This window comes from Cynocephalus volans, chromosome 10 (genome assembly GCF_027409185.1).
Source record: "Cynocephalus volans isolate mCynVol1 chromosome 10, mCynVol1.pri, whole genome shotgun sequence".
In the NCBI taxonomy this organism is placed as follows: Eukaryota; Metazoa; Chordata; class Mammalia; order Dermoptera; family Cynocephalidae; genus Cynocephalus; species Cynocephalus volans.
Window position 1 is genome coordinate 105,072,703 of NC_084469.1, and position 14,965 is coordinate 105,087,667.

At 44.9% G+C, this 14,965-nt stretch overlaps 1 protein-coding gene across 3 annotated transcripts in view; it reads right to left on the reverse strand.

Annotated features, from left to right (window-relative positions):
* The window catches only part of CACNA1A (calcium voltage-gated channel subunit alpha1 A), a 229,580-nt gene that overhangs the window by 123,239 nt on the left and 91,376 nt on the right, over positions 1-14,965 (reverse strand). For all 3 annotated transcript variants that reach the window (XM_063110743.1, XM_063110744.1, XM_063110742.1), the window contains exon 4: positions 2,384-2,475. In XM_063110743.1, the coding sequence (XP_062966813.1) occupies positions 2,384-2,475 (92 nt within the window). The remainder of the gene's footprint in view (positions 1-2,383; positions 2,476-14,965) is intronic.

A 14,965-nucleotide genomic window follows, 5' to 3' on the forward strand; every position in this document is an offset into this window, starting at 1 on the left:
GAAAGAAGATGGAGGGAAGATCACGCACAGGCTGGTCCTTATAATAATGGGAACATTCCTTTCTAAATTTTTTAAAAGCACTTTTAATTTTAAAGTATCTAAAAAAATATTTGATATACATTTGATGAACTTCTGGGCAAGAAGGGGATGGAGATTTTTTGCTTTCTGAGATATTTTTCTGGGTGTTGGGCAGCTTCTATGCAGAAAGGGGCACATTTTTCTAAATTTTTTTTTCTCCTCGCCAAGAGGGGGCTTTTCCTAATTCATACAAAGGCACCATCTAGGCTAGTTGCAGCTCTGCATAGAGAAGCAGCCAGCATCCCAACTTTCAATCCCCAGGAACTAGACTCACCATTATTTCATTGGCTTCTAGCGACAGCCCCTTGAGATGTGCGCATGTATAAAATCATTCCCGTTTTACAGAAGTGAGGAGCAAGGTCCAGGGAAATGTCATGATTCATCCAAGGGCCTCAGCAATAGCAGAGCCGGGATTCAAACCCAGGTCCATCTGGCTCGAAGCCTGATGTTCTCCCACGTGCAGATGCTGCCTTCTCTGTTCTGAGCAACCTATATAGCTTGGGGTCTTGCTTTGTGATCAGTACCTCTTGACACAGTAAAAGAGGTAAACTGTCAGCCTGGTCAGGGGACTATGCTCCTCCAAGGGGTCCACAGTGTAATGTCGATGCTAATGGAAGTGGAGTGGTCAAGTCTCTGGACACGATGCTGGTGGTGCCCGGCCCAGATCTCCTTTGCTTGCTGGTGCATCCACCCTCCAGCTGCTGTAGGTGTTGGTTGCTAACAGCTTCCAGCTGCCTCTTTCTTTGTAGAATTGTACGTGGTGATTGAGAGCTGCCTTGCCTGGGAGGCTATTGCTTTTCCACTTCTCATACCCAATAATTGACCAGGGAAGTAAAAAAGGCCAGCCTTCTTGCCTTACATTGGAGGACAACTCTGGTGCTGTGTCCACTCCAGTGCTCCCTGATAGATCAGGCTGAGGCTAGATTCCAGCTGAGACTGCATCCACGCTCAATTCCTTCCCTTGCCCTGAACTTCTGCCCTCACTTTTTCTCTCCTGAGAACAATCCCCCAATAAAGCAGGTGCATCTGAACACTTACCTAAGTCTACTTCTAGGGAACCTGACCTGGTCATCTACTCACTAGCAATGTGACCTTGAGCAAGTCAGGCTGCCACTTGGAATCTCAATTTCTCCATCTGTAAATGGGGATTGGAACAGTACCTGCCTCACAGTATTAAATGAGAGAGTTCATAGCTAGCAATGTACCTGCCACATTACCGGCGGTCGTTAAACAGAAACTCTGTAGCTTTGGGATGACCCTTAATTTAATATGAGGTAGGCATCTGCTGGGCTGTTGTAGAGACCTGGGTAGAAACGCCATCTCCCTACAAAAAGACCCTGCTGGTGGTCATCTGAGAATTCTTACTTTTAAACCCGGGTGGCAATGAACCTGAAGAATGAAGCCAATAAAATGTAAAATGGTGGCAATAACCAAGCCTACCTCACAGGCTTGTTATGAGGATAAATGAGTTTAAAAAATGGAAAATACTTAGTTCCTGGCACATAGTAAATACTTTATAAATTATTATTACTATTAGCGACTGAGGCAGCAGGATAGAAAAAGAGCAGCCGCATTGTGTTTTTACTTTTTTTTTCCCAGCTGAACCTATACGTAATCCTGACCCTGAGTGTGGAAGCCATCCCAAAGGGTAGAGCAGGTGTGTCCCTGGGGAACAAGAAAGCAGCGTGGAATTGTGTATGGACTCTGGAGCTTGTCACTGTCAACCTGGAAGAATTCAGGTAAATAATTTAACCTCTCTGATCCTCAGCCTTCTCATCTGTAAAATGGGTATACACTGGGTGATTGTGAGAATGAAATAAGATAATGCACATAGAAGTTCTTTCTGCAGTGCCCAGTCCACAGTAGGCACTCAATAAATGGAAATGGTCATTGCCACCAGTGTCATCACCCAGGCTTGGAGTCCCACTTGCTAACTCCTAGTTCTGCCACTTCTCACCCATGTGACCCTGTTCCAATTTTTCAGCCACGCTGAGCCTTGGTTTCCCCATTTTTAATAAGGAGGTATCAGTACCATTCACTTCATAGGGCTGTGAGGACCGAATGAGATCATGTGTGGTACTTAGCATGGCTCTTGACATACAGGAGGTGCTCAATAAATGGGTGAGGCTCCTGGCTTGCTTTCAGAACTCACCTGGACCTGCAATAGGTTCCTGGGGAGCATTCCCCAAGAGGAGACTGCCCTGACACTAGCTGGGGTCCTCCTGCGATGGTCTGCAGAGGGGAAACTGAGGGCTCCTAGGACCCCTCCCCAGCAAACCCCTTGTCAGGGTTGAAACTCACGCACTTGGGATTCCAGACACCAGCTTGAGCGGCCGCAGCACTCGAACTGCCCTCAGCGTCCGAAGGTCAAACTCTGTCCCAACTGTCGCCAAGATGCTGGAAGAAAGAAGCCACATGGAAAACAGAGGGTGGGTTCCCAGGTCAGACAGATGGAGTGGGGTGCTTGGGGTTCCACGTTGTCCTTTATTGGCTGGGTGACCACGGGAAGTGACTTTACATCGCTGGCCTTAGTCTCTTCACTTGCAAAATGGTGTTAACAGGATCTACCTTGGGGGATTAAAGGTGATTTACAAAGAGCCAAAACAGGTGAATGGTTGATGCTTCATTAATGTTGCAATGAGAGGAATGGAAGCTTTCCCATGGTGCATGGTTGGGGTGACATTCGATGAATTTCACAACCCACAACCAGAACGGATCATGGTGAGGGGCTGGGGAAAGGCTGACCCTCTGGAGCTTGGGGCTCTTTACCAAATGGCAGGAAAGTAGTTGAGTATGAAGAGCCCAGCCTGCATGGGTTCAAATCCCAGCTCTGCCACTTTCCAGCTGGGTGACCTTGAATAAGTCACCTCCCCACTCTGTTTCTCAGTTTCCCCTTTTGTATAACAGGGATAACAATGGTACCAACATCTCAAAACGTTGTGGGGAGGAAATGAGTTGACACTTGTGAAGTGGTCAGCACAATGCCAGTCACACAGGCAGTGCACCAAGCTACTCAGAAATAAATGAAAAATCAAACAGTGGGTGTGGCCTGCTTGTGTGGGCTAGTGGGCATCAGACTCAGAAGGGGGCTACAGACCCCATGCCTTGGATCAAAAAGAGTCACCCTTGTAAATGCAAGTGAGTAAGAATCATGGAAATAGATGAGATAAGCTCTCTGTAGAAACATAAGACCCCGTCCCGTGACCTCATTTGTAAAAGCATTGCAGCTGAGACAAGGGGTCCCTCCCAGACCTGTTTCCTGAATGTGTCCATTTCAGAGGTAAGTGATATACAGTGATCTGTCACGGAACAGTGCAATAAAAGAGGTTGTCATCAGAACTTCATATGATGGACAAAAGTCCAAAAACCAGAGAGCTGTGCTTAAGAGGAGGGTAGCCACAGCAAATAATTTGAGGCAAGTCTTCAGTTTTGTCCAGGGGCCTGGGTCTTACCACTTTTGTCTGTGGCCAACTGGTTTCTACACCTTTTTGCCCAAGGGCTTTCTCTGAAGCTGAGGCACACCCAGGGAATGAACGCCCCTACGGAAGCAGCCCGCAACCAAAGATTGCTGGGAGTAGGTGGATTAATACCCCAGTTCCTTCAACCCTCATTCTGGATTGCTGTGAGGTGTGAGTTCTACACAGGCTTCCAGCAGGACTGAACACAGTTGCCCACAGGGGTAACTTGCTGGATGACTCTCCCTCCCTTGCCTTACCTTCCCTCTCCCTCATCAACACTTCCTGGGGTCACCTCCCAGATGAACTAATTGCACAGAATCCTTGTTTTGGGTTTTTTTCTGGGCCACCCCAAATTAAGACAGGGAAAGTTCCCAATTCTTTATTCAAGACCACTCCTAGAGCAGAGATGGGCACACTCAGTTGGATTGACTTACTTTTCCACCATCAACAAGTGTGCGTTTGAGCAGTTCTATGTGTTGGGTAGAACAATACAAAAGATTATCCCTGCCCCATGCAGCTGATACAGAAGAGAAACCTTTAACAAAAAAATGCACACAATGAATGAATCCATCACAGGTGTGAGGCAGATAAAGGCTGTCAGCTAGGGTGTGCACAGCAAAGGACAGGCATTGGTTGAGTCTTCATTTATTCATTTCACCAACATTAACTGAGCATCGACAACATGCTGAGGTCTGTGCTGGTCCTGGGGACAAGACACAGGAATCCCTGTGTGTGTGTGTGTGTGTGTGTGTGTGTGTGCACGCGCGCGCGTGCATGTGCATGTGTGTGTGTGTGACAGAGTAAACCCATTAAGCACACCAGATGCTTGAGTGATGAATACTAAGGAGGAAGGTAATGCAGGGAAAGGGGAAGGGAAGCATCAGAGATGTGGGGTTGGGTGTGGGGGACTGATGACATTTATATCAGAGAAGGCAACTGCTATTTACCACCTGACAGGAAAGCAGTTCACTGTTAAGAGTATTCAGACCAGCACTTCCCAGTAGACATTTAAGAGCCACGTATGAAATTTTAAATTTTCTAGTAGCCACAATGAAAAAGTAAAAAGAAAAGGTAAAATTAATTTTAATAATATGGCTTATTTAATCCAATCTATCTGCTATGGTTTGAATGTTTGTCCCCTCCAAACCTCATGTTGAAGCTTAATCCTCAAAATGGTATTTGGAAGGTGGGGCTTTTCAGAGGTGACAGGATCATAAGGGCTACACTTTCATGAATGGATTAATCCATTCATGGATTAATGGGTTAATGGATTAATGGATTATCATGAAAGTAGATTGGTGGCTTTATAAGGAAAGGGAGAAAATACATTAGCACACTCAGCCCTTTTGCCACGTCATTCCCTACACCACCTTGAGATTCTGCAGAGATTGCCCACCGGGAATAAGGCCCTTACCATATGTGCCTCCTCGACCTTGGACTTCCCAGCCTCCAAGACTGTAAGAAATAAATTCTGTTTTTTTCTAAGCTACCCAGTTTCAGGTATTGGTATAAGTGGCAGAAAACAGACTAATATGCTCTCCAAAGTATTACCATTTCAACAGGCAATCAATACAAAATAGTGTTAATAACAAATTTTACACATTATTTTCTTTGAAATCTGGTGCGTATCCTACACTTACTATGCATCTCAGTTCGAGTGCTTGAAGGCTACGTGTGGCCAGTGGCAACTGTACCAGACAGTACAAGTCCAGAGAAATAGACATTTGAGTAAAGATTTGAAGAAAGTGAGGGGGTGACAAAGGACGTGAAATCAATATATCGAAGGGACAGCTGCACTCCCATCGCAGCACTATTCACAACAGCCAAGAGATGGAATCAACCTAAATGTTCATCAACGGATGAATGGATAAAAAAAATGTGGTATATATACACAATGGAATACCATTCAGCTATAAAAACAATAAAATCCTGTCATTTGCAGCAGCATGGATGGAACCAAAGATCATCATGCTAAGTGAAGTAAGCCAGGCACAGAAAGACAAATATCACATGACCTCACTCATATGTGGAAGCTAAAAAAAAAAGTGGTTCTCATAGGAGCAGAGAGTAGAATAGTGGTTACCAGAGGCTGAACACGAAAGGGGGTGGGGGTTGGGAAGGGGAAGAGGCAGATTAAAGACTACAAAGTTACAGGTAGATGGGAGGAGTAAGTTCCGGTGGTCTAGGCTGACCATAGCTAATAAAATTATGTTGAATATTTCTAAATAGCTAGAAAAGAGGATCTTGACCATAATTACCACAAAGAAAAATATTTAGGTGATGGATATGCTATTTACCCTAAGTGAATCACTGTATAATATATGCATGTATTGAAACAATACACTGTACCCCCAAAATATGAACAATTAAAAATAGGGCTGGTTGGTTTGCTCACTTGGGAGAGCATGGTGCTGATAATACCAAGGCCAAGGGTTCAGATCCCCATACTGGCTGCCACCAAAGATAAATAATTAATTTATAAAAAAGAAAGTGAGGGGTGAGCCACATAATGAATACGTCAGGATAAAACTCTGGGCAGAGGGAATAGCCAGTGCAAAGGTCCTGAGGCAGGACCATGCCTGGTGCATTTGAGGAGCAGCGATGAGGTTGGTGTGGCTGGAGCAGAGTGAGTGGGGGCGGGGAGGTGACAGGGCAGAAAGTACAGAGCCTTGTGGGTCATGGTGAGGACTTCAGCTTTTGCTCTGAGAGAGGTGGGAGCCAGGGAGAGTTCTGAGGAGATATGTGGTCTGACTTGCATTAAAATATGATCCCTCTGGGGAGCAAGGTCAGAAGCAGGGAGACTAGAGAGGAGCAACCGCATTGGTGCAGGTGAGCAATGATGGGTCTGGACCAGGGAGGTCATGCTGGATGCAATGATGACGCTGGGATGAACTAAACCCTGCCCTTGGGAGACCACACAAGTAAGTGGGTGAGAGATGCAAGTACAAGCCCCTCTGACCCCAAGCATGTAGGAGGCAGGAATGAGGAGGAAATGAATACAGACTGGGGACAGTATCATTGCAGAGCTCAAATCTGGGGCACAGTCAGAAAATCTCAGACCAGGGGTTAAATCCTGGCTCTGCATTTCCTCATTGTATGACTTTTGCCTTAACCTGTCCAAGCCTCAGAAATGCAGATAATCTGACCTCCCTCATGCCCTGTGCAATCCCAGCTGGCACAAAGACATGTTATCTACCGTCCCCCTCCCTAGAAGAATAAGAAAGAATTAGGAGGGGAACAGGAGTATGGGTGAGGCTTTTCTGGCCGAGAGCACCCTATGGAGGCAGAAGTCTTCATGCAGGGTACACAGTAGGGGAGAAGTCAGGTGGGCTGGACAGTGGAGGCTGTGGACTGGAGGGTGAGTTTGAGATGGGTTTCTTCCTGTGGACAGTGGGAGTCATGTAAGGTTTTGGAGCAGGGGAGGGATGTGATTAGGGTTGGCGTTGGGAAGACAAGCATGACAGCTGAAAGGACAGATTGGTGGTGATGGAGCAGAAGTTAGGAGGGAGAGGCAAGAGCAGGCCGGCGTAAGGAAGGCTGGAACTAGGACAAAGGCAGTGGGAGTACAAAGGAGGCCCCGATTTATATATAGCTGCCATTGAGTGCCTTGCAGCAGGGAGCTTGCCTGGGCTTATCAGGTCCTCCATGCATCCCAGCAGTTGGCAGTTTGAGTCCCATTTTACAGAGAAGGAAACTAAAGCCCAGAGAAATTAATAATAATAATACATGTAGGTCTGTACCACCAAGTCAGAATTCAAATTGAGGGCCACAGGAGTCCAGAATTCCAGTTCTCTACTGTGCTGTGCTTTACTGTCTTGTGATTAGGTAGATGGGGGGCGGGGGGTAGAGGTAAGCAGTGCTGGGGAAGAAAGAGAGGAAAAGTATGGCTTCCTGGTTTTCTGGTTCTGAACAAATCACTGAGTGATGTTCACTCATTTATTCAACAAGGATTTAGTGAGCACCTGCTATGTGCCAGGCACTCAGGTAGAGTCTGAGGACTTCCACTGAAAGGATCGATTGTGGGGTGGGAGAGAGAGGAGTCGAGGGTGACTCCTGGGTTTTGGTCTGGGATACCTTAAGGACAGAGCTGCTGTCAATGGCGATGGGAAAGATGGAGGAAGGAGCAGGTTTGCAGAAAGATCAAGAGCAGGGTTGTAGACGCATTGAGTTTGAGATGCCAGTTTCCTGTCACTCCCTACTTAAAACCTTCCAATGGCTTCCATCAGGCTGAGAACAAGATCCAAACTCTACCATGACCACAAGATCTTGCATGATTTGACCCCTGCTGACAGCCCTGTCCCACAACACTCTGACCACTCAGACTTCCTTTCTGTTCGGTCAACAGGAAAAGCTCCTTCCCACCTCGAAACTGCTCTACTGAAACCCTGTCCTCTGCTGCCCCCATCCCCTCAACTTTCCCCTTCTTTGCCTAGCTGGCCTCTACAAATCCTTCAGGTCAAAACTCAGATTTCTGTCTTCTCAGAGAGAGGAATTCTCTGGTGCTTCCAGCTAAAGAGACCCTGCCCCTTCACTTTCTGGAATTACATTGTTTAAGTTGTATTTATTATTCACTCCCTATTCTAGAATGTCAGCTCTATGAGGACAGATACCTTTTTTGTAGCATTGATAGCACCTTTCATAGCCTAGGAGGTATTCAATAAATATTTGGAAGGTGAATAAGTAAGATGTGGCAAAGGAAAGGGTTATGGCAGACCAGATGTCCCAAGGCAGATAGGTAATGTGGAAAAATCCAAGGATCCTCAATGGAATGTTGGGGAAGAGCAACATTTTAAGAGACAAGTAGAGGAAGGAGATTTGTGAAAAAGAGGGAGAAGACATAGAAGAGGGAGAAGATGGGGCAGGGAAGGGCATCCATGGGGGTCAAGTTTGAAAGCATTTAGTGAAAGAAGAGGTCGTCGGTCTCCAGGGCATGGAGATAAGAAGCATGCAAAGGACAAAGAGCATCCATTCTGTGCGGCATCAGGTGTCTTGTTGTGGCTGATGGCTGAGAGAGAACAAGAGGAGAGGAAGTGGAATTGTGTGCCCAGATATGAGAAAAGAGGATTTTCAGGGTGGGAGAAAACTGAGCATCGTTTATATGTCCAGGGAGAGAAGTTGATGTATCCCTTGGTCTTCACTGGGCACTGTGCAATATGGTAACTGCTAGCCACACTTAGCTAGTTAAATATACACTTAATTTAAGTGAAATGAAACATTCAGTTCTTCAGTCAAACATGTTGCATTTCAAGAGCTCCATAGCCACATGAGGACAGTGCATACACAGGACATTTCCATCACCACGGTAAGTTGCATTGGACAGGGCTGTTCTAGTGTGTCCACCCTAGGAGGGCTGAAATTTCCATCTGTTTTGTAAATAATATCCCCAGCACTTAAAGCTATGCCTGAGATACAGTAGGTGCTCAATAAATGTTTGTTGAATGAGTGAATAAATAATGAAGTAAAAATGTAGGAAAGCATAGAGGTAACTAATAGAGTATATTCTAGAAGAGATGGAAGGCTAGGTAGTTTAAGGAAAAGAATCATGGAAGACACTGGCAGTTGTCTATCCAATAGCCACCACCACCCTCTTCTTAGAAGAAACCACCTCCCATTAAAGAGGCAGAAAATGCCCAGTAGTCTCTTTTACCCAGGATTCCTTGCAATGACAGCACTGGTCACATGACTCAGTCACATGCCTAACAGAACCTGAGTGAAAAATCTGCCAGTGCTTCTGGGAAAGTGTTTCTGACCCTTGATAAGAGTCACATGGCAGGAAGACAGCTCCTCTTCTCCCTTTTCTGTGACCTGATGCGTTTGTATCAGCATGTCTGAGTAGACACCTTGGAACTCAGACAGCAATCTTGGGGCTGTGAGTGGTAAAGACTGCCAGGAAAGTCCTTACAGTGCAGATGATAGAGTGGAAAGATGGAAAGGATTCCTTGGAGACATGGCTGAGCCGTGGAACCAACCCTATAACCAACCACTCAGTCTCTAGACTTCTTGTAATGTGAATAACAAGCATTCTTCCTATCGATGAAGAGCCAGACAGCCTACATTCAAATCCTGGTTCCTCCAATCACTGGTTGTGTGGCCTTGGGCAAATCAATCAACCTCTCTGTGCCTCGATTTCTTGAGTGTAAAATGGGGATAATAATAGTACTTCCCATATAGGTGTGCAAATCTATGGAATATGCTTAGAACTGTGCCTGTGTCTAGTAAGCCCTAATAGATGTTTGCTTTCATTGTCATCATCATCATCATTTTTATTTTGCTACTTGTGGCTAAAGTATACCAGAACTGACTGATAAAGGAACCAACATTCATTGAGTTTATTCTCTTTGCCAGGCTGTGTGCTTGTTGCTTTACATACTGAGATCCCATTTTATGCCCCAGCACCTATACCAGGTAACTGTTCTATTCTCCCTTTCAATGACAGGGAAACTGAGACACAGAGGAATTAAGCTACTTGCCTGCCATTGCACGGATAACAGGTGGTGTCTGGATCCTGAATCTGGCATTGCCCCCTCCATCATGCTGCCCCTAGTTCATTCCACCACCCCACTCCTCTTCCCCTGAGACTGCAGCTAAGTTCATGCTTCCACTAGCCTGAGTGTGGAAAGGAACTCTGTTTTTCTCTGCTGCTTACAAGTCAAGATGTCAATAAATATTTATGAAGGAGCCACTACCATGTGCTAGTCAGGTGAGGAGGAGAACATGCACAAAGGCCCGGGGGCAGGAGAGACCTTATGGTGAGGAGTGAGGTTACCAGCTGAGAGGGAGAGGTAGAGGACAGGAGAGTGAGAAAGAGATGTTGGTGTGGTTAGAATTCAGGAAGGAAGATGGGGGCTGTTGTTGCCCCCTAACTTCAGGTTAGAGGAAGAAACTGCTCCTTATAGACTCAGGCCAAATATTCCTGAGATGGATACCTTAGGAGCATAACTGTATCCCATGCAATCTATATTTTTGCCATTTCTAGATTGTGCAAATCCTCTTCTAGTTCATTCTTATATCACTTGGTGCCATGGTTTGAATATACAGTTGACCCTCCATATCTGTGGACTCTGTATCCACAGATTCAATAAATGCAGATCAAAAATATTTGGGGAAAAAAAACTTATTGGATAAGGAAAATGTGGTATATGTACACCATGAAATACTACTCTGCCATAAAAAAGAATGAAATTCTCCCATTTGCAACAACATGGATGAGCTTGGAGAAATTCATGCTGAGTGAAATAAGCAAAGCACAGAGGGATAAATACCATATATGCTCATTCATATGTGAGAGCTAAGAGAGAAAGAAGGAAGGAAAGAAAGACCACAGTGGATGTGTTGTACTTGCAGAGGGAGAGAACACACCTAGGGATACAAAGTGCAGTGGGGAAAGGGGGATGGGGAGGGAGGTTGGGGATAATTGGGGGGATAATTGGTTGGGGGACATGGGGTATAATCACAATTTGTGGTAATGGACATGCTGCCAGTACGGATCTGGCCACCACATCTTAGGCATGAGTGGTGACAATTTGCTTTGTACTCCATGAATATTCATCACCAATAAAAAAAAAACAAAAAAAGAAAAAAGAACCCCAAAACCATAATACAGCAATAAAAAATAATATGAATAAAAAATCAATATAGTATGACAACTATTCATGTAGCATTTACATTGTATTAGGTATTATAAGTAATCTAGAGATTAAAGTGTGCGGGAGGACGTGCGTTGGTTATATGCAAATACTATGCCATTGTATATAAGGGACTTGAGCACCTGTAGATTCTGGTGTCTGCAGGGAGTCCTGAAATCAATCCCGTGTGGATACCGAGGGATACGTGTCCTTCCAAAATTCATGCTGAAACTGAATCCCCAATGCAACAGTATTAAGAGGCGGTGCCTTTCGGAGGTGATTAAGTCATGAGGACTCTGCCCTCATAAATGAGATCAGCATCTTTATTTTACTATTAGTTCTTAATTTAATTTAATTTTTTAATTTAATTTTATTTTGTCAATATACAATGTGGTTGATTATTGGGGCCCATTATCCAAACCTCCCTCCCTCCTGCCTCTCCCCCCTCCCTCCCAACAACCTCCTTTCTGTTCGCTTGTCGCTTGTCATATCCACTTCAAGGAATTGTAATTGTTGTTCTTTATAAAAGGGCTTGAGGTTGAAGGGAGGAACTGTTCTTTACACGTTACCCAGTCTGGTATTTCATTATAGCAGCACAAGTGCACTAAGATGCCTGACTTTATCCCCTCTTGGGAAAACTATTTCTGATATTTGTAAACCGTCAAATGCAGAGAGTCAAGTTAACTCCTCTCCTGAGTTTGTGGGTTACCTTCACCTTTGGTCTGTGCAATGCCTCTCTCTTGTTCATTCATTCACTCATGCGTTCATGCCTCTTTATCCCCGTACCCTACTGTCATCCTTGTCCTCCATGAAGCAACCAATGTAATGTTTAATTTGGTCTCATTGGAGTGCATTCTTGCAAACATACGTGATTTATTTTGAGAGTGTGTATTTTTAACAGACATAAGCAGGACAAAGTTAGACATATTCTGTTGTTTTCTGTTTTCACCCAGAACCATGCTTTTAAGCCCCGTCCAGGACGGTCTGTTGTATGTGCAGTCTGGAGCTGTCACTTGGCCTGGTGCTGCACAGGTACCTCCGCCACATCCCATCGTCAGCTCCCCCTGCACAGATGGCTCTGGAGTGAACGTTCTGGTACCCGCCCCTTACAAACGCAGCGAGACTCTCCTTGAGGTGGGTGCCTGAGGACATAACTGCTGGTGGAGCTGGACTTAATTGGACTAAGTACTCCTGATGGCCCTCCAGAGAGGCTGCCCTGGGCCACACCCCATGAGTGGTACAGGAGCTCCCTCTGTCTCCACATCCCCACTGATCCCTGGCTTATCCATATTTCTAATTTTTTTTCCAGTATAAAGGCATACAGAGATCATCAGTGTTTTCATTTTCATCTTTCTGATTACAAATGATTTTGGGTACAGTAGTCCCCCCTCATCAGTGGGGGACATGTTCCAAGACTCCCCGTGGATGCCTGAAACTGTGGATAGTACCAAACCCTGTTTACCCTGTACATGAATTTCTTTTTCCTTCTTCACAATTTCATGTACAGAAGATTCATTTTTACTGTAGCAAACTTGGCATACATTTTTTTTCTTTACTTAGTAAGCCCAGATCTTTCACCTCTTCACTTAAGGAAAGCACTTCATGACTTCCCTTTGGCATATCTGAATTACCAGCATCTTGTGCTTTGGGCCATTATTAAGTAAAATAAGGGTTACTTGAACACAAACACTATGACACCGCTCCTGTGACAGTCGATCTGATAGCTGAGATGGCTACTAAGTGACTGATGGGTGGGAAGTGTAGACAGCATGGATATGCTGGACAAAGGGATGATTTGGGTGGGATTTCATTAAGCTACTCACATCAGCATGTCATTTAAAACTTATGAATTGTTTATTTCTGGAATTTTCTATTAAATATTTTCGGACTGTGGTTGGTCATGGGTAACTGAACCTGCAAAGAACAAAACCACGGATAAGGGGGCACTACCGTCCTACCTTATAGGCTGACTAGCTTTTCAGACTTCAGGTCCCTAATCTGCTTGTTCAAATGTTTGGCCTGTTTTTCTATTGGGGTTGCTGTGTTCTTCTTGACTTTCAGACATTGATTGGTGCTGCCCAATAGAACTTTCTGGATGATGAACCTGTTCTCAATCTGTGCTGCTCAATATGTTAGCTGCTACCCAACTGGGGCTATTGAGCACTTGAAATGTGGCTAGTGTAAGTAAGGAACTGAGTTTTAACTTTTATTTAATTTTAATTCATTTAAATTTAAATAGCCATATGGAGTTAGGGACTACCATACCAGAAGTTAGATACTAATCCCTGATCAGTTTTTCCATTCTATCCACTATTCACAACACTTCTTTGGCTCTTACCATGTGCCAATTACTATCCTAAATGATATGTAAATATTAACTCATTCAAAATTTGCAACAACCCCATAAGTACACACTATTCTGCCCATTTTATTGATGAGAAAACTGAGGCACAGAGAGGTTGAGTAACTCTCTCAAAGATTCACAGGAAATGGTACAACCAGGATCTGGGTACAAACAGTTTGGTTCTCAAACTACCCCCTATTTTGTCTTTATCGGAGCAAAACGTTAGTTTTCATCGGATCAAGTATTTTTTGCCTTAGAATTTGTGCTTTTCAAGTTCTGTGTAAGAAGTCCTTCCCCTCCCCGGCTTGCACAGCTATTCTGTGTTTTATTCCCTTCATGTGAAGTTCTCACCCCTCACACGAGGTCCTCCTAAGAAGCTCCTTAACCTTCTGCATGGAGCAGCTCTTTCTTTTATTTGTCTTGTAAAGTAAAGGATCGAACAAAAGGACATGTTTCTATTTTGGGTGGTTCCTGAAGCCCTCTTAAAGTGCAGTGTTTTCTCAAATAAAAAGGAGCAGGAGGAGAAGCAAAAGCCCCAGACGGCAGTGAGGTAAGTGACTGAAGAAAAGACGGGAGCTGGAGAGGCGTCAGTGCTCGGGGATGTCAAGAAAGGGACGGCGGCTGGGTAGGCCAGTGGATCCAGGGATGAGTGGGTCGCGGGTGTCTTTTATCACTACTATTAGCATATGCACTGTTACAAATCATGGTTTTTCTTTATGCTATTTACCTGACCTGTCTCTCTCCAAACCCCAGCTCTAGTAACCTTAGGTTTGTTCTCTCCTGAAAGTTCAACGTATTGTTGTGGTCTTTTCTTTTCTTTCTTTCTTTTTTTTTTTGGGTCTTTTTCATGACTGGCACTCAGCCAGTGAGTGCACCGGCCATTCCTATATAGAATCTGAACCCGCGGCGGGAGCGTCTCCGCACTCCCAGCACAGCACTCTCCCGAGTGCGCCACGGGCTCGGCCCTTTTCTTTTCTTTCTTTCCTTCATTCCTTCCTTCTTCCCTCCTTCCCTCCCCCCCTTCCTCCCTTCCTTCCTTTCGAGCGGCCAGTTATGAGTGAGAACACGTGGTACGTCTGTTTCTTTGTCTGGTTTATTTCACTTAACATAATCTTCTCCAGATTCACCCATGTTGCTGCAAATGGCAGAATTTCATTCTTTTTTATGGCTGAGTAGTATTCCATTGTGTCTTAAAAGGCATCAGTGTGTGATCTTGCCGATCACCAGGGCTGAAGGAGTTGGTGGAAAAGAAACCCCTCGCTGAGAGGCTGGAATGAGAAGAGGAGAAAGATAATGTGACTTGGGCAGGTGGAGGTGGGGTGTCTTCCAAATACAGGTGACAGTGTAGTGCCAATGGAGACAGAGAGACTGAAGAGCCCACTGATGGACAGATCCAATGGATGGAGGAAAGCTCTTGAGGAAATGGACAACGGTGTTTGCAACTGAATTCCCAGACATTT